The sequence below is a fragment of the Strix uralensis genome, chromosome 12, assembly GCF_047716275.1.
Source record: "Strix uralensis isolate ZFMK-TIS-50842 chromosome 12, bStrUra1, whole genome shotgun sequence".
Taxonomy (NCBI): Eukaryota; Metazoa; Chordata; class Aves; order Strigiformes; family Strigidae; genus Strix; species Strix uralensis.
Window position 1 is genome coordinate 3,001,744 of NC_133983.1, and position 20,560 is coordinate 3,022,303.

At 48.1% G+C, this 20,560-nt stretch overlaps 1 protein-coding gene across 1 annotated transcript in view; it reads right to left on the reverse strand.

The window, feature by feature from the left end:
* Nucleotides 1-20,560, reverse strand: part of ATP6V0D1 (ATPase H+ transporting V0 subunit d1) — a 38,076-nt gene that overhangs the window by 4,635 nt on the left and 12,881 nt on the right. The window contains exons 3-4 of the mRNA XM_074881344.1: nt 6,085-6,263; nt 2,942-3,021 (exon numbers count right to left, since the gene is read on the reverse strand). Of these exons, the coding sequence (XP_074737445.1) occupies nt 2,942-3,021; nt 6,085-6,263 (259 nt within the window). The remainder of the gene's footprint in view (nt 1-2,941; nt 3,022-6,084; nt 6,264-20,560) is intronic.

The window sequence follows — 20,560 nt, forward strand, 5'->3', positions numbered from 1 at the left end:
TTTGTTACCACACAGTGCAAGAGGACATTGCTGGGGCTGGGTGAGCATCACACATCAAAAAAACATCATCTCCAGCACTTGCCACTGCTCAAGTGCAGGAGAGCACAGAGCATCACTCTGCAGAGTTACCACAGGAACAAGGACATGGATAATGGACTTTGCTTGAGGCTGACAGAAGGGAGAACCTGGGTAAGAGGTTCAGTCACTACCTCTGCTCTTCTCAGAGTTCAGGCACAAACTTAAGGCTTTAGAAGCAAAACCAGGTGAACTCAAATAACCAGCACTGAATGAGGATCCAGTACCACAGACCCAATGGAAACACAGACTGTAAAACAGCCACAGTGGGCACCCTGCCCTATGGACCCCTCCACAGATGACAGCAATTTACAGAAACACTCCGGTGTTCTGAAACCCTTATCCCAGAAAAGGTGGTGTCTTTGGATTTAATAATCCTTAATGGACTTTCATGAACCCACACGTTTACCCTCTGCCTGCTCCTAGCCTCGTTTGTCCATCACATTCAGCCTAAAGGGAGACCTGTGGCCTGTCCATCCATGTCGACTTTTCCAACACTATCTGTGGTTACCACCACAGCTTGGATCCACTCCTCTTCCAGGTGAGGAATCCTAACCTTTTTTTTGTAGTTTCCCACACAGAAGTCATTGTACCCAAACCTTTAAACGGGTCGTCCTTAGCAGCCTCTCCTGTTCTGCTGTTCATATTCAGAGATGAGAGGACAGGAATGAGACAGTGTTCAGGACAAACACACTAGAGATACACACAGCAGCACAGTGATATTTGTGCAGTTCTCTTCTACTGTTAGGAACAGATTACCTTGTAGAGGTGCACTTGCTTAGGTCAGTTGTAACCCAAGATTTCATTTAGTAGCAGAAAGGAACAAGGAGACCCTCACTGTACAGGCAGAGTTAGGATTAGCTCCTTGCCTCTCCCATACATCACTCCACATTTATCCACTGCTATATTTTATTGTTCAGTCACAAAGCTCCTTCAGCTGGTTCCTACAAGAAGGTCACCAGCAAAGGCCAAGCCAGCTTCACTTCAACATATCCATTAAAGATGTGGAAAAAAGGGACTAAGCATTGAAGATGACAATGCCAGCACGCCTCTGTTGCAGGACTCCACTGCTGACTGCCCTCCACACTAAGAGCTGACCACTTACTTTTAGCCTCTGCTCCCCATCTTAACCATATTTCCATTCAAGAACTCCTCACTTGTCATTGCTAACAAGAAACTTTTGTAATTGCTTTCCTCCTATGAATTCTCCTCAAACCTTCTGTCTACATGCTCACGGATTCCTTCAAAAAACCTCCAGTAGTTCTGGGAGGTAACTCTTACTCTTCCCTGCCAACTCCTCCAGCACGCAGGCATCCACCCCAGGCACCCGCCTGCTGTGTTCCTCAGAGCAGCTCTCTGCAGATTTCAGACTGGATTTTATTTCCTTCATTTGCCTTTGAAGACCAGTTGCATTACATTATACATTTTCCAGTCCCTGGGGAGAGAGGTGGCTTCAAGTGAGAGTCTGTAAGCGGCAGTTTCCTTTTCCACCCTTGTATCCCTGTGATTTGTTACTGACAGAGCCCTTATGTTCCCCAGGGGCTGCTCTTTAGCAAGAACCAGTCCCAGCACACGCCAAGGGATACCAGGCATCTACGTTTCAGTTTGGGAGTAGGAAGAGCAGAATGCAAAGCAGTATAAGGCCTCAAAAAGAAGATGGGAAAGGACATGGCAGCTGGGACCCAAGGAGATACCCCCCACGGCCCGCCGCCCGCTCCATTTGCCCTGCGCTCACTCTGCTCCCTGCCTTTCCCTACCCATCTTGTCTCAACACAGAGGTCTGCACCCTGCAAGGTGCAGGTGTTTATGCATACAGGCATACCTGCCCGTGTTACAGCAAAAGACCAGTACATGCCAGAGGCCACGCGCAGCTGGGCATGACTGCCAACACGCAGGTTCCTTCTCCCCTCCCTTTGCCTCCTTCCCTTCACGCCTGAGCTGTTCTCTGCCTCTCCAAACAGGCCACAGCTTCCTTGGGAAGCAGAGGTCACACTGACTGCAGGCTGGCTGTGACCAGCCAAAACAAGGTTGGCAGATACAATCTGCATCCCACCCTAAATCCAGAGAGTCGAGATGGAGCGATAGCCACAGCCTGCACATAAACACATGCTCTGATACTGCCAGCTAAAACCAGATGGGGCCTGCAGAGGAGACAACAGCTCCCCGAGCAGGCTCGGGATAAGGAGATCTTTAGCCCCTCCACATCCCTGTGCCAATACTCTCCACAGCCTGCGGGACTCCTCCATCCTGGCCGCACCTTTTACACTGCTCTGCCAAGAGCATCCAACCCCAACCACAGCCACTGAAGGCTTGAGCAGTTGTCGGAGGCTCTAATGAAAGAGCTCAAGACAGAGAGTCAAGCCCACGGAAGTCCTTCAACCAAGTTTAAGATCTAGCCACTTTAGTCCTTTGAATGCATTTAACTACATGACTAAACTCATGTGGTTAAGGAGCAGACTTCTCCTGCTTGCCTGGGGCCTGAGAAAATTTATTCAAAGGCATAACCTCTGTGAAATCTCTTGCACAGACTCTTGACAGCCTGACAGCTCCAAAAACCCCCACTCTGCCTAGCTCTAGTGCCCTGACTCTGCAGAGCTGGGTGATCAGATGTCAGGTCCCTCCAAGAGCACTATCTTTACTTTCCAATGGATGCAACTAGTTCTTGGTCATATTTACTCTATCACTACTCCGGGGAAGAAAAGGAGCAAGAAAGCAAAATGATTTTTAAGTCTACTCCAAGAATATCCCCTCTTTGGTTGAAGAAAGCCAGCCTAGGTCGGAGCTCCTGACCCAAGGCAGAGCTGTAGTCACACTAGGAATAAACAGGGAAGTTAACATCTCTTTCCCTTCCCAGAGACTCATTTACCTTATACAGCGTGTTTCGAATTATTTCGATGTTCATTTCATCCAGGTCCTGTTCAGATATGCAGTCTTGGAAGAAAGCAGCTGAAACAGAGCCACAGACAGAGTTAGCATTGCCCAGCAGCCATGCCCAGCACTTTCCAGAGTCCTCAACAATGCCAGGCAGAAGCACACCCTACCTTGAGCTTGGCCCTTAACTTCAGCAGCCACCAGCCTGCCATGACTCAAAACCTCAGGCTCCACCATGGTTCCCCAGGCCACAACCATTTTTGGGGCTCTCATATGAAAAAAATCTTTCTTCACCCCTTAGTCCTATGGTTTGGTTAACAGCCTATTCTCAGCAGAAATTCACAGCTCTAGCCCCCAGCATCAGTGCCAGAGCAGCCTGTATTTAAAAATAAGCAAAACCCAAACTGTTTCCAGATGCAGGCGCTCAGAGGTGACAAGACAGCTACCGAATTGCCTGCTACAGCATGGCAGCAGCGCTTAAACATCTGCGAGACAGCAGCTAATGAATCCTGAGGAAGCTGGTGCCTCTCCCTCCTTCTCCAATATCTCAGTTGGATTAAGAAGGTATGGGGATGCCACAGCTCCTACAGCCCATGACACTCCATGGTTGGAGTCAGGAGCTGTTTCTCCTGGTCCAGTCTATCAGTCCCATTTTCCACTTCTTCTGAGGACTTTTATTTCTCTAGCTGGAGCTCAGCAACAGGAGACAGGATAAAGTGGTGGTTGTCGGTAGGATGCTCAGCCCTATGTACTTTGCCAGAGTATCTCTGGGAGGAAGTTTGAGAAGTTGTTGCCACCTAAAGAACACAGATTTCAGACCAAGCAGAGTACTGCAAGCTGCAGATAAAGATGAGTCTTGTACAGGTAGTGTAATGTAAGGCTGTTGTACCACTCGCTTGTTAGCAAGAGCAGTCAAACCCATTGACAGGACTTTCATGACTTCTTCAACTCTCACTCAACCAGCTTTGCTGAATTTGCTACACAGAGAAATATGATCTTTCTCAGCTTACACAGTCCAGCTGTGGGTAAAGGACACTGCACTCATGCTGAGAACTGACCAGTGTTCTGCTCTGTGCGACAAACCAAGTACAATGCAGGCTCACGCCTTTGGTGTGCACCACTTTTACAGCACGAGCTCCCTGGCAAGGACAGCAGCCGCACCGTGCGTCTAGAGAGTCCTGAACAGGGGTTAACCCCACAGAGGTTTCTCTGCGACAGCATCGGAGACCAGTGCCACGTAGCTGGAGGAGCACTGCTCCCTACGGCTGGCAAAAATGAAAACAGAGTGTGCCAGGACTGGTTTTCACTGCAGGACTCACTGGCTAGCCTAGATAACTAAGCAGTGGCTACTTCAGAGTAGCAGAGGAATGAGAACACAGCTATTTCAGTTCTTGGCCCTCCAATATCCCAAATTAGGCTAACGGCAAGTCTTATTTTGCCCTGCTAACCTATGAAAGCCATTTGGGGTTAGGCATTCCTACCCAGCCACGTAGCTACTCAAGTACTTTTAGGAGATGGAGCTGCTGTTTCTTTGCGTGTGGTCACTGGAAAGAGTGCAAGTTAAACAACTGGAGCCTGCATGCCTGCTTGTTTAGGCAACACAGCTACTCCCCATGTTCTCCTGCTGAAGAAATGCCACACTAGATGGTACACAGCCTCAAGGGCATGGCCAGGGCAAAGGTCTGAAGCAGAAGTCAGCCTAGCCAGGGCAGAAGCAGGCAAGACTGACTCATGTACGTGTACGTGAACGCAAGAGGCAAAGACCCTCAACTGCCAGCCACGTTCTCCAGTACCACCTCACCAGCGTTACAGGGCGTTTTCACTCCATACACAGCTGGAAGCTTTAAGGTCTCCGAGAGCTAATGTGTTTGAAATACTCTGGTCTATCTTACTCCCAAAATGGGAACTCTTACTCCTGAGGAGATTTTTCTTCCCATATATCATCCCTACAGCGGGCTCAACTCAGCTGCATGCAGAACTTCAGTTCTCCTGCTGAGCTGCTGCCCTACCTTGCAACCCAGATCTCAAGACATGTTTTCCCTCCTCTGCAGGGCTCTATCTGGCAAGTCATTTTTCCATGACAGCTACTTCACTTGCCCCATTATTACACAGAGCATTTGCAAAAGCACTTTCAGTTCCAAAACCAACTATTTCTATCAAAGACAATATGATGATTTAGAGTGTTTTGTTCTTTCTACCAACCCCAAAAGAATGATTAATCACTGACTCAGGCATACCTCGCTACATTTTTGCCCACAGAGGCTAAACTAGCAAGTCTCCTGTGACTACCTCTCTTACTACTGCAAAAAGTCTTCCATATTTTCTCCAGAACCACTTCCTACACCTTTTATCTTTAAAGAACATATCTACCTGACTAACTGTTCATAAGATACTTGGTTTTAGTGTTATGGGCCTCCTGGTCAAGCCCTGACCTCAGTGCAGGATCCTGCTATACAATGAGTTTACAAAGGCTTATGGAGATCTGGAGGTTTTGCAGTTGTTGTTTAGGGGTTTTCTGGTATATAAAGAGCTTTCCTTGATCTAGACCTAATTTTTTCAGTCTCAGAACAAGACTAGGCATGTGGAGATCTACAAAAATTGCCTACAAGAAACTGCCCAGTGGTCCAACTAAAAGTGCTGGAAATTAAGTGATAGCCCTTTGCTAAGAAAGCACATGTGCCATGTGTCCCAGAACAATTATTAAAAAGATCACATTGTCTAAGACCTCTCAAGCTTTCTCCTTCCTCCCTAGTTTCAGGTTACGACTCCCAGAAGAGCTAGTAAATGGACATAACTAGCAGATCAGATCTAACTACACCTGCACTGCCATGACAGCTCAAGGCCTGGCTCACACAAACCGAACTCCCCAGCAGTCTCCACTACCAGCGTGCTGGTTTGGACATTTGTTGAAGGGTACAAAGAGCTAGCTGGTCTTCCAGAGGAAAAACTGGCATAGGACAGACATAAACCCGAACTCAAGCTCAGCCACCACAGGCAGTACAGCACAGCTGTGCATTACCCACTGCTTTGTCTTCCTGGACCACAACTTAGGCTTAGCTGGACCTAGTTAGACTGGGGGGGAAAAAGGGAAATCTGCTCCGCACACAGCTGAGAGGTATTTTGAAAGGCTCCACTCACCCAGGGGAGTGTCTACCAGGATTGCATTGTAGAGCTCCGCAGGCGTCTGAGCAATGTTCACAGCTTCCATCTGCTCAAAACTTCCCAGAGGATGGCACTTAGGCACCAGTTCAGAGATGGAACGCTGGTGCAGAGTCCCAGTGATCAGCAGAATGACGTTGTCAATCATGTAGCTGTACCTGGAGAAATGCAAGAGGCATCCTGTCACAATACAAATAATACAAAAACCAGCACCTGGCACCAGTCCATGTGAACATCTCCAGAAAGATGCACCCTTCCCACGATGAACTAGTAAGGCACCTCCTTAACGTCTCCTTATCATGTCAGCCTAGGAAAAGGGAGTCAAACATAGCCCCAGACTGTGATTTATGCTATAGCTGAACCACACCATCTGTGTGTCTCCTACCTACCACTGAAGAGTATTAGACTGGAAGGGACTTCTGGAGGTGTCTGGCCCAGTGTCCTGCTCCAAGCATGGCCACCTCCAGCTGCTCGGGGCTTTGTCCAGCTGAACTTTGATTTACTTGCAAGGATGTGTATCTCTCAACCTCTCTGGGGCTCTGCTTCAGTGTCTGACCACGCTCACAATGAAATGCCTTTTCCTAACAGTTAATCAGAATTTCCCTCATGGCCATTTGTCTACTGTCTCTCATCCTAACCCCACACACCTCCAAGAGGAGCCTGACTCCAGCTTCCCCACACTCTCCCACAAGGTAGCGGGGAACATTTGTCCTTGCAGCATTCCCACTGCTCTGTAGAGAACATGTGCAAAAGTGTACGTGGTAGGACACCAGCAAAGGGGAATCTGCAGGTAGCTTGACTCAAGGTCAGCTTCAGTGCCAGCACTGCTCCATCTCGCTCAGACTATGAAGAATAGGTCAGGTTTCTGCAGCCCCACTCCCTTCCAAAAACAACAGGGCTGGCAGCTTTAGCACAACCTTTATTCACACCCTCATGAAACAGCACACAAGGTTTTACACCTCTACCATCAAAAACTACAAACTTCTTTGCATTAGCCCACATTATGATGTCCCTAACCAAGTTTTCTACCTGGTTATACAGGATTAGCAGATTCAGCCTTTGGCACTCAGCACAAGTTCTACCAACACAAGCCCTCTGTAGTCCTTCTCTCCAGTATGTCTGTGTTTCTCTTGCACTGAGAAGCCCAGAACTGGGCACAGCACTCCAGGTGAGGCCTCCACCAGCACCAAGCAGAGGGGAAAGATCACCTCCCAGTTCCCCCAGTCCAGCCAGAGAAGGAAGACACAGCTGGCCTGAAGACTGGGAATACAAGAAAGGCTGGTGGCCTTCTCCAAGTAGAAGGTTCAAGCAAGGCATCAAGGCATCATCTAAATACAAGGAGCTGAGAGGAAAAGTGTCCCCAGCAAGAAGAGGAGTGGTGCTCTAGGCACCTTCATTACTAGCTGAGCCATAAGCCAACCACGCTGAGAACCTGAAAAACATCAGTCAGCAGAAGGTGCCTTTACAAATGTCCCTCAGCAGCACAGGGAAGGGACACAGATGCTGGAAGAGCAGGATATTTGGGATTTTACACTCCCTTGCTCTCACTACTAGAGCTCTAACTCTAAAAAGTTAGATGATGGAAAAGGTCTGAAGAAGCTCCTCGGCAGGAGCTGCTCCAAAACAAACTGAGATCAGGCCTAACTAGAATGGCAGAAGGAGCTGTGCATGTCTGGAGCTGGAGCTCTGTTGAGGTTCAGGCTTCCCACGTGTACTTGAGTACTGAAGAAAGGGAACTTAAGGCCAGTGCCCCTAGACTGGGGCGAGGGCAGGGACGGCAAGGCTCCGCACACATTTGTCAGCTGGGCATTGGGATGCTGCTGGTCTTTGTATTTCTGAGCTAACAAGGAGGACATAATGCAGCCCTGTGTTTCCCTTTGAACCACATCAAAGGCAGATAAGCAGAGCCAGTTAAAGGCAGATTTCGGTAGTTTTTATTAGATGGGCTTACTGCCTCTCAAATATGCTCAAAGGTCCATGAACAAATCCACACCTTAGTTCCTCAAACAGGTGCTGCCTTTTTCTCCACACTGCGGGGCTGGGTAACACACCTCCTGCTCCTACTATTTTTGCAGAGAGCCTTTCTGTGTTTGCAGCCTACCCTTCCAGGGACGTTCAATCTAGAACCAGGACAATCAGCACAAGCTTTATGTACTAGGAAACCTCCTTTTGCCCTTTAATCCACAACGTCATTATCCTCCCTTCTGTTTGTGCAACTCTCACCATGGAGATGATTGCAATCTCCAGGACAGCAAGAAGGGCCTGTTTATGAGAACCGAGGGTAAGGCCCTTGCAGTAAGCAGCTGGTTCCTGGTAAATACAAGCATCTGCACCCTAACACAGATGCATCTTTGAGAGATGTGCCAGACCAAGGACACAGGAGATCATTTCCCAGCTCCACCATCTGCCCTCAAACCTGCAAGTTTGCTTAGTGCCACACAGCAGCTTTCAGGAAAGACCACATGCAGGACTACTGTCACCAAAGCAAGGCAACAACATTGGACCAGACCAAATCTGTTTCTTCAACTCAGCGTCCAGCAAAGGAACAGGCAAGAATTGCACAGTACACTAGCACACCTCTTTCTTATTCCCATCTTACCACAGATCTTGCTCTCTACAAGATATTTGCAACTCACAAGGAGCCTGGCCAAAGTCAACCATACAAGAGGAACTGAGGGAAAATGCCTGGAGCCTTTTCCGTTCACAGGTCTTCAGAGCAGCTTAGCTCCTGGCTTACTGGAGTCACACCAAGCTCATCCAATGCCCTGCCAGGCCAGCTCACCATGAAAGCCACAGCCAACTTTGGGGAGAACAGCCCAAGTCTGACCCTCTTCACATGTGAGAAGCTTCTGCTTTCAGACTGATGGTCCCAGGAAAGACAACCCACCCCGTTTCCACTGCCAGAGTGCAAAGCATGGCTCTCCCTATTTCATTTATACCCTTTAACTTGCTTGTTTCCTCATTCTTCAGGGAAGTTTGGGGAAATGCACAGTCTATAGACCAAATGTCAAGGCCTCTAAGGAGGCCCAGCACCAATTTTTTGAAAGAGTACTTTACCTATTGAAGCTACTTAAATCTTGCTGTCACAGAAGGATTCATCCCTGCAGGAGGAGGAGTTACCATGTATAAGATAGAGGGGAAATTTCTCATTCAAATTTCCACTGCGACAGCATTTCAAACCTTTACGATAGCAAGAGAGCAAAGGCCAGGCAGACACCAACACCACTACCTAATCCTTCCTGATAGCTCTCATTTCCTTCCAGCAAGCCCAGACCACACTTATCCGCATTCAGTTCCTGCTTCATCCCAGAAAAAGCAGTCACGGCTTAGTCAGTCATGACTACAAGGCAAGTCTTCTAGTGTCAGGGCAGCTGGAAAAGCCTCTTCTCATCTGTGGAAGGGGCAACACTTGCTTTTATGTGCCAGTCCAACAAGAACGCATCTGCCTCTGTTCGCACAGCTGTACTAAGACCACAGCAGAGGTCCTGGCTACGCTGGCATTTCCTCCCAGGCCCAAAGGATTAGATTTATTACACTGGCAGCGGTTTTCCTAGGAACCTCCAACTACTTGTTTAATAAAGCAGCTTTTGCCATCATCCTCTTTATCTCCTACTAGGTTCTGACCAGCTTCAAATGTTTCAGCTTTTATGCTCAGACCCCTCCAAGAGCACGTTAACCTTCACTAGCTCTCAATGCAGTTAACAAGAGGACCAGACTATATCTGGCATAGAATTAATTTTCTTCACAGTAGCTAGTATGGGACTATGTTTTGGATTTGTGCTGAAACCAGTGTTGATAACACAGAGGTGTTTTTGTTACTGCTGAGCAGTGCGCACACAGAGTCAGGGCTTTTTCTATAGCCCAGTTGGCATGGAAAAGAGATTAGGACATAGGATGGTCTGGTGAGAGACTGGAAACAGGTAGAAGGACTGACAAGCTCCTTGGTGAGGACAAGCCTCTGCATTAGCTCCCTAGGAACACTCAGTAGTTTTCAGAGGAGAAAGCACTACATGGAGGCTCTATATAACCTACAGCCAGTGACAGGGGGTGGCAGCATTTTAATTAAGTGGCAAAATGGCACCTTACCTCAAGACCCCAACCTTGCCTCCGCAAAGACCACAACAAAACTCTCCTGAGCAAGAATGTGTTTGACACTCCTGCTTTGAGCTGCTATCTGGCCACACAGGGAGCTGGATACAAAAAGAGTGGATGTTTAAGCAGGGTTTCACATGCACAGATACACCCTGCTTCGCTCTTCCTGTCACCCACTGAATTGAGGTTGGTATATTCCAGAAATTCACATTCACAGAAATACAATTTTAGCTGATACTGAGAAGCATCAGTAATGTCTCACAGAAGCGTAGAATTTCTTATTAAAGGGCAGGGAAGAGTCAGCAAGAATAGAAATATCATCCAGAGCAGGAGAGAGATGTTGGCTTATGGCTTCCTGAAGTCTGTGATGACTGGAGCCAGTATCTTCACTCCTCCAGCGACACCCAGTTCAGCACAACAGGCACTGGGCAACACTCACATAAAGAGAACAAAGCCAGGCTAGGATATGCCTAGAGAAACCAAAAGGTGTGTGTGTGTGTGTGGTGGAAGTGTTCCTTCCAGCAGCAGCAGGTCAGAGAGCTCATTCTCGCTGCTGGTTTTGGGAGGTATGGCCTCAAGACAGGCACAGCAGAGACCTCTCCAAGAAAACAGGAGAGCCAGGCCCCAGCAGCTAACTTCTGGGATAGCCATCAAGGAGAGCACACACACAAAAGTCATGTACAGGTACTTTAACAATGTATGTCTTCCTCCTTTTGGAGTTACTTAAGTACAGCCACAGATAAACGAGACAAGAAAGATTGCAATGACCTGCTGAATATTGCGAACGGCTTTTTATTAGGAGAGCACATAAAATGCATGAAAGCTCATCCCATGGGGCGTTTACAACTTGGCCTGAGGGCACTCGGGCATAGCCCCCAAGACAGTTAAGCCTCCTCTCCCTCCCCCATTTACTAATCTAATCTAATCTCATCTCATCTAATCATAAAGAGTCATTGTCCTATGGCAGATAGGTGGGTTTTTTATTGCTTTCTGCTCCAGGATACTAAAGAAACCGTAAACAATAGCGCAAGTGGTCACAAAACATGAATAATGACAGAACATTGCATGACCTGAGTTTCTCAGGAATCCTCCAAAAGCGTTGCCAAACTGTAGCTTAACAGCTGCTCTGCAAGGGGTCATGAGGACAGCCCTCCCTGTCAGCAGCAAACCCAGAGAGCAGCGGCTGATGCACAAGTGCGTAGCAGGGAAGAACCGTGCCGCGGCTCAGGGGTTTTGCTGGGATGGGTTAAGGTATTGCATTGCTCAGGCAACTTTAATGCTTTCCAAAACCAGCATTAGACTTTAACACAGACTAATGCTAGCAAGGCAAATGTCCCTATGTGACTGCATTGGGCAGTTACTCAGATTATTGTAAAAGCATGTGTTTATTTTGGGATGAAAAAAGGAAATCTCCAGTGGGATCAGAGCGGTGCTCTGAACTTGGCATGAATTCTAGAGACAGCTTTAAATGATGATGAAGTTGTTTTGATTATAGTCACTTTAGCATCTAGTGCTTCCCTCTTGTAGCTCATCCAGTTCATGCACTCAGGTGCTGGTGGGAGAAAGTAACCTAAGGAAAAAATTTTGGGCTGGTTGTACTGCTGCTTCCATGGGTTTGTGCGTAAGTACATAGACCTATCTCTATATCCCACCGGGTTCGAGACCTGAGCAAAGGTGCTGGTATGCAGAGCCACTTGTCACAACTCTCAAGCTCCAAATACAAGCAAGTCATGGAGGAAAGCAATGCACAGACTTCGAAGCACAAAAGAGCAGTAGCTGACACTAAGAATAGTGCCAACAGCCAAGCTGCTTGTATCTGGAGTGTCATTTTAAGATCATTAGTAAATAACTGTACAGCTGTCCTGAACTGGGAAGGAGAGGGATGTTGCTCATCAGGAAGACCTCAGTGCCTCACTGAGGCTTGTTCAAGGAATAGCGGATGAACTGAGTCAAATCCTTAAATCAGTTTTTTATCTCAGACTAGAACAAGTCAGCCCAGGAGCTTTGGGCCAGGAGCAGTTCCACCCCTCGCCTGCAGCTGAAGCTCAGGCAGTCCAGGGAACAGCAAGAGTAGATGCAGCATGTGATGGCCTCTTCCTATCTTTGCACGCTGTCTTTCCCAGAGTCACACCAATAAAAAAAAAAAAAAACACGCTTAAGTGGTAGGTTCGTGAACCTGCCAAAGAGAAAACTGAGAATTTCATGGTTGCCACCACAAACCAAGGGCACTCAGCCAATAAGTGGGTGCCCTGCTAAACTTAGATCAACAAGACCATTTCACAGCAAAGACTTGTAACTTCGCAGTACTACAGAGGCTGTGGCAGCCTTTCAAATCCAAGTATCCAGGAATGTTCTCAGCATTAATCTATATTTAGCTGCGTCTCCACATGATTTTTACCATCTTCCAGTGAGCCTAGGTCTCTCGGGATACTGACCTCAGTTTTCCAGTGGTATCATCCAGTAACTTATAAGCAGTCATACAGTGTCAGCTGCATTAAAGGCTAATGAGAAAAAAGCTAGAAGTACTTTTAATTTTGAAGCTTTATGAATATGATGTTGTGTTCTAGATTAACAAAAACCCCTTGAAACACCAGGGAATGCTTTTAACACCTTGCAGCCTCGTGCAAGACTCTCTGATTGCTTAAACTTGATGAGAGACTTAAAGCTTGAGAAACAGTAGGCTGGTATGCAAGGCTGAGTCCTGGCACCCTGTGCTGAGCAGACTTCAGCACTAACTACATTTTAAATATTGACCAGAAACATCTAATCATGCTGCTTTCACACAGACCAGCTGCAAAAGCCTAACTGGCATATAGTGTCTTCTTATCTTCCTTACCTGTAAAGCAGATGAGACCATCTATAGAGAGATAGGAGCAGCCTCATGTTCACAAGCCCTGGTTGTCATGGGGGACTTCAACATCCCCAGTATCTGCTGGAGGGACAAACAGCTGGGCATAAGCAATCCAGGAGGTTCCTAGAATGCATTGATGGTAACTTCCTTCTCCAAGCGACAGAGGAGCCAACAAGGAGAGGTGTGTGCTGCACCTTGTTCTCACCAAACTCAAGGGCAGCCTTGCCTGTAGTCACCATGAAATAGTGGAGTTTAAGAACCTTAGGGCAGCAAGGAGGACATGCAGCAAGCTCCCTACCCTGGACTTCAGGAGAGCAGACTTTGGCCTCTTCAGGGATCTGCTTGGCAGTAGCATGGGATAAAGCCCTGGAGGGAAGAGGGGCCCAAGAAAGCCGCTTGATATTCAAGGATCACCCCCTCCAAGCTCAGGAGCAATGCATCCCAACAAAGAGGAAGTCAGGTAAGAACACCAGGAGGCCTGCAGGGATGAACAAGAAGCTCCTGGACAAGGTCAAGCATAAAAGGAAGCCTGCAGAGGGCAGAAGCAAGGACAGGTAGTCTGGGAGAAATACAGAGGAACTCTCTGAGCAGCCAGGGATCAGGTTCGGAAAGCTAAAGCCCTGAGAGAAATAAATCTGGTCAGGGACATCAAGGGCAACAAGAAAAGCTTCTGTAGGTACCTCCATGATAAAAGGAAGACTCAGGAAAATGGTGGAGTTCCATTCTTCCTTCTGTGGAAGGAAGCGGGAGACCTGGTTACCCGGGACATGGAGAAGGCTGAGGTACTCAATGACTTCTTTGCATCAGTCTTCAAGTGCTCTGGCCACACCACCCAAGTCGCAGAAGGCAAAGGCAGGGACTGGGAGAATGAAGCACCCCCCCACTGTAGGAGATGATCAGGTTCAAGACCATCTAAGGAACCTGAAGGTGCACCAGTCCATGGCACCTGATGAGATGCATCCGTGGGTCCCGAGGGAACTGGTGGATGAAGTGGCTAAGACTAGTCATCATATTTGATAACTTGTGGCACCATGGTGAAGTTCCCACTGACTGGAAAAGGGGAAACTTAACCCCCATTTTTAAAAAGGGAAATAAAAAGGACCCTGGGAACTACAGGTCAGTCAGTCTCACCTCTGTGCCCAGCAAGATCATAGAGCAGATCCTCCTGGAAACTATACGAGGGCACATGCAAAATAAGGAGGTGATTGGTGACAGCCAACATGGCTTCACTGAGGACAAATCTTGCCTGATGAATCTGGGGGCCTTCTACAACAGGGTTACAGTGTTCGTGGATAAGGGTAGAGCAACTGGCATCATCCACCTGGATATGAACAAAGCATTTGACACTGTCCCACATGACATCCTTGACTCTAAATTGGACAGACGTGGATTTGATGGATGGACCAGTCAGGGGATAAGGAATTGGCTCGACAGTCACACTCAAAGACTTGTGGTCAACAGCTCGATGTCCCAGTGGAGAGCAGTGACGAGTGGCGTTCCTCGGGTCAGTGCTGGGACCGGCACTGTTTAACACCTTTGTCAGTGACACGGACAGTGGGATCAAGGCACCCTCAGCAAGTTCATGATGACACCGAGCTGTGTGGTGCGGTCGACACACTGGAGGGAAGGGACGTGCCATCCAGAGGGACCTGGACAGGCTGGAGAGGTGGGACCGTGCAAACCTCATGGAGTTCAACAAGGCCAAGGGCAAGGTCCTGCACATGGGTCGGGGCAATCCCAAGCACAAATACAGGCTGGGCGAGGAGTGGATGGAGAGCAGCCCCAAGGAGAAGAACTTGGGGGTATTAGTGGATGGAAAACTATGAGCCAGCAATGTGTGCTCACAGCCCAGAAAGCCAATGATATCCTGGGCTGCACCAAGAGAAGTGTGGCCAGCAGGTCCAGGGAGGGGATTCTCCCCCTCTATTCTGTTCTGGTGAGACCCGCCCCCCTGCAGTGCTGTGTCCAGCTCTGGGGCCCCCAATGCCAGAAGGACATGGACCTGCTCGAGCAGGTCTGGAGGAGGCCACGAGGATGGTCAGGGGGCTGGAGCACCTCCCCTGTGAGGACAGGTTGAGAGAGCTGGGGGTGTTCAGAGAAGGCTCTGGAGAGACCTTACTTAAAAGGGGCTACAGGAAAGCTGGGGAGGGACTCTTCATCAGGGATTGTAGGGATAGGATGAGGAGTAATGGCTTTAAACTGAAAGAGGGTAGATTTAGATTAGATATAAAGGAAGAAATTCTTTCCTGTGAGGGTGGTGAGACCCTAGCACGGGTTGCTCAGAGCAGCTGTGGCTGCTCCCTCCCTGGAAGGCTTCAAGCCAGGTTGGATGGGGCTTCAGGCAACCTGGGCTAGTGGAAGGTGTCCCTGCCCATGGCAGGGGGGTTGGAACTGGACTGATGGTCCCTTCCAGCCCAAACCATTCTGTGATTCTGTGACATGCCGTACACCACGTGGGGTAGACACAAGATTTTGCTTGGCCTCTAAATATCGCAGTACTTTGCAGTATTTACACAAAGCTCTAAGTATTTTCTAGACTTCAAATTAGCATACAGAATGGATCTGGAAAAGGGGACTAGGACCCAAGATGCCTTCAAGAAGTCTTCAGCAGCAGTGCCTTAAGCCTCCAGGCCTTCTCTGGGCTGAACTTGCCAGCCTAGAGCACTGGGTGAGGCAAATCGATGGAAAGGTAAAAGGAAAATGAAGACTGCCAAGATCCAGCAGCTGAAGACCTTGAGAAAGGTTTCAATCAAGCAGTGAAGCGTGTTATATGGGAACAGAAGTGATCAGTGAACAGTTATCCAACTGATGGCACTGCACACAGGTTGTCGTCTGGAAAAGTTGCAACCACACATAAATTGATCAGATGAGCACTGATAACCTCCTAACAGACTCCTTCCCTCCCTATTTTATGCCTCTGTTCATCCTGTAGAGGGAAAGATTGTGAGCAGAAACATGAGGGAAGTGGAAGTTCCTGCAAACTGCAGAATCACCAGAGGGATTCAGCTTTAAACAAAGCCCAAGACGATAGTTAAGTCCACGCACTGCCTCTGGATAAAACAGCATCAGCATGGACTGGGATGTTATCCAGGGGAAACGCATTCTCACCTAATCACCCACAGCTTGCATGCTAGTGCCCCTTCTCAGGGCTACAGAATTTCATTAAAGATAAATCTTTCTTAGTGAAACACAGGCCTACATCTGGAGCTCATCACTTGCTTCTTGTTACATCTTTCCTGCCCTGATAGCATTTTCCTAGCTCTTCCGATCATTACCATGGCTACTGTGTTTGCTAGGCACCGTGCTAACATCTTCCAAGCACAGAAGAGCTCTGGTCAGCAGAAGAAGGGTTATGCTGTTGCAGTGCAAATCCAATGGCCAAATGAAGTGTTTTCCAGGCACTAGAGGTTTGGGAAAAACATAATACACAGTGAAATCCACCTTTCAAAGACTCCCTTTCTCAAGAGGGTACCTGCGGTCACACCATTTTGAAAGATGACTTCAACGGCCACCACTTAGGCATGCAACCCAGTCCATTTTCACATAGACATTAGTTCTGGGAAACTGGTATGAGATCTGCGTCCTTCGGCTATGCAGGAGCACAGATGCAGATGCATTTCTGCACACAGATGCAGTTCTGATGCCACCATCCAAAGGACACAAGCCTATGATCATTTCCAGACCATTAGTTACATGCCCTCTTATTTTGTATATTGCATAATCCCTCCAAGAACTTGGCTTATCAGTTCAACTTTGCACTCCCTGTAAACAGGGAAGCTGTTTGTCAGAAACCTGTGCTTCTCTGCCAAAACTGTCTCTGCCAGAAAAGGCTCGTAAACCTTTTATTGCAGGATCCCCAGCCACTACGGTAATTTTTGCTTCCCAATCCCACTGCCACCAAGGAGTCAACAACTAACTGAAAATAGTATATAGTGCAGTTTTAACCACAGCAGCATTAGGAAAGATCCTTCAGATTGTTGCATTTGCCCAAATAAACTGCAAGTGACTGTAACGTAAAACACTTGGAGTTTTTTCTTCTGCGAGAAAGGACTTCAAAAGGATGTAGTCATATTCTGTAACCTCTGCAGTTATGCCAGGATGCACACTCCAGTATATTTAGAAGACAGGCAACTTCCTACTCCAGAGAAGAGTATTATTGCTCTTCAGCTCAAGTAGCAATTGAAACAATTTGGCTCCAGAAAAACCACTGCTGCAAGATTAAGTTTGAACTCAAAGTTGTGCAGCAGAAACTAGATCTATCCAGCGCAGGGGAGAGGCAGAGCAGGACTGGGTCAGAGAGAAGGTAATAGAGGGAAGTGTCAGCTAAGAAAAGGCATGCGCAAGGGGAAAAAGGTATATGCAGCCCCATCAAAAACACATCTTGTGACCACAAAAACATACTGAAAGCCAAGTTCCCAGCTGCATCCTCAGGGCAACAAAGAACCCAGTTCCCAGCCCTAGCAGACTGGTAAGATAAAGACAGAAGACAACCTAGTCTGTCCTCGGAATACTGACTTGATCACAGATTTGGAAAATGTGTTTAGACTCAGCTCACCCCCAGACCTCACCCCTACAGCAGATTCAGTTCCTGCACAGTTACCAGCAGCTCCCCCACCTGAACACAAGATCAAAGCCCTCTCTGCCCATCAGAGTGCTAGAAGGGCTCAGGGGGGCCAGCAGCTGCCAGAGCCCTGCATGTCAGGCTGCTGTGAAACCAGACTTTCCAGAGCAGGGAAGAGACTATGCTGAAGCAAGGGCAAAAAAATCCCTTTATTTTTGCCCCTGGAAAAATACTAAAGCTGACAATATAACGAGGCTACAGCAGGCTAAGAGTCAGGAGTGACACCACAATAAAGAATCCTACCTAAACCATATACAGGAACACTGGAAGGAAGGAGGGACAGCACATGGCACTGTGTCAGGCTAACACAAAGAAGAAAGCCTTTACAGAAAGGCAGGGCAGCACATCACCGAGAAAAAGCTAAAACCCACTTCCATGCCACAAGTCAGTATGTGCTTGTTGAATTCAGGAAGTGGGTTTTGCCGTTTCAAGTACACTTAATACCTGTTTGTTGCTGCCCTACAGAACATCGCTGCGTTCCCTCAGCCAAACAGTCGATCATTTGTGTTGGAGCTGAGATGTTAACAGCCAACTTGTGCCCATCAGTCAGAATCTACTACAACCAGCTAAAGGACACGGGAAAGCACCAGCAGTCCTCCAGCAAGGAGCTGCATGGCAGGACACAGAGCTAGCAGGTGTTTTATAGAGACTGTAGCAGGCTCAACAAGTTGAGCTTTTCCTTGCCACAATACGCGGTGGCAGAGGCCACCAGCTACAGCTACCACTTGAAAAAACAAAAGGGAAATCAGCCAACTTCCTCAATATTTTGGTACTAACAATGCAACACTTGCCACAGAAGAGTTCCTGGAGAGGACCAGAGCCAGGAAAGAGTCAGCGTGGTGCCAGGAGGGGAGCACAACTGGACAAAAATCAGTGGCAGCAAGTGACTTAGGGAACAAAGACCTTGCTTTGGGGTTGCTGCCCAGCTATGTTCTTGGGTCAGTTTTGTTCCTGTGCTTTTAAACACTGCCCTCTCCCCTAAGCTCAGGAGACAAATTAACTCCTGCCCATCTCCGCAGGTGACCATCCTTACCTAGAACACAGCACCTGGGGACAGGCAGCCACGGGGCTGGAGTGCCACCTCCCGGCAAGTCACAGGCAGCGCAGCCTCGTCTCCCTGGCGCTGGGCAAGGAGAGCACACCGGGAACCCACAGCCTCCTGGTGCTCCAGAGCCCCCAGTTGTTGCTTCTCCTTCCCGTGGCCTCACCTACTTCACGGGCCACTTCGTAGAGGCAAGAGAAATGACATCGCATAATCCCACGCGGGGACGAATGGCATGGCTTGGCTCTGGAGCAGTCAGAGGGGACAAGGACTACAGCTGTCCCGAAGATCAGACAGTTCCCCAGATCTTCTCAGCAATGTGTCCCCTGGGTCAAGGTCCAAGCACCCTCCAAAAACAAGCACAACAGTCACCTGTTGGTCAACTCAAAACCACCTCAGAGGTCCAGCAGGCCATTCATCAAGGAGAAAGCCTGACTGTTTTTTAAATGCTTGATCCACCTCCTGGCACCAGCCAGCTACACCCTGGCCACTCTGAGATGGTACCCAAGTATTTAACAGGCCTCGATGGGCCTGTCTAGTGTGAGGTTACCCAGTATTCTTAAGGCAGCCAAAAATTTAAGTACATACAAAGGCATCCAGCAGCAGTGAGTTTCAGAGCTGAACTGAACAGGCTACAAAATATTTCCTTCCATTTTAAGCCAGACACACCTACAATCCCACTCGATTAAAAAAAAAAAAATATCTGTTTGCAACCCAATGCCTCTCTTGAGAGTCCCAGTGAACTCAAGCTTTCCTCCTGCAGAAAGCAGCCTCGCTAAAACTTTCCATATCTTTCTACCATCTTCTATTTCAATTCAGCCTGTAAAGTTCAGCACATGGACACATTCAGTTGAGCACAATTTCTTCTCCTGACCACCTGGTGCCTCACTTGCCTGGAGCTGTCTACCAGGAGCGGTCTTTACCATTTCCTGCTCAAGTTTCATTAACTAACGTAAAAGAAATGAGTGGGAAATGGTCATGTTCAAAAGGCAAAGATAAATCACCCCATTACACCTGTGTGCCCAGCCAGAGTGGAAGATCAAGTGGCACATGCTCGTCCCAGTGTCATCCAGGATGACACAGTACCTCTGTATGCACAGGCACAACGTTCCCAGCACTGCCAACATCCTTCGGCTGAACATCTCTGGGACGCTGCCCACAGCGTCAGGCTACTGGCACAAGTACCTGCTGCCAGCCTCTGTAACAGAGCTGTTCTCCACTCCAACTATTTGGGACATGCATGGGAAGCTTCACGCTGTCAGCAGACAGAATCTCTGAAATTTCTGCCCCAAACTAAGGCCTACTACAACCCACAGGACAGTTTTGGGGAACAAAACGCAGCCTGAAAGGCAGCCCAAGTAGTCCAATCTAGTCTACCCTCCTTTCTACTAGCATTGTCACTAAATATATTAGGATTATCAACAGAAAATATTAAGACCCACTGGGCATAAATAGCACAGCTTGTGTTTCACTGTCCTCATTCTTCTGTTTTAACTTGTCTGTAGTGTCATTAGAAGTTCTGATATGCTGATAGTGACTCCCACCTTGGACCAGCTGAAGCTGGTAACACCCTCTCTATTCACCAATAACTCCCCTGGTGTGATGAGTGCAGACCCAGAGGAGACCCCTCCATCAGTGGTGCAGCAGAACCACAACAAAACACAACTGAACACTTGGACCCCTTGCCCAAAAAGCTTTGCAAAAGAGTGGAGACAATTCATGTAGCAAACAGCTTTTCTCCTGCTTCATCTGTCTTCCTATAGGCAGCACTGCAGACAGTGGCATTGAAGTAAATCTTGTGGGTAAAAAGGAAGAGATAAGAGTAAAGACAACTCAAAGAAGAAACATC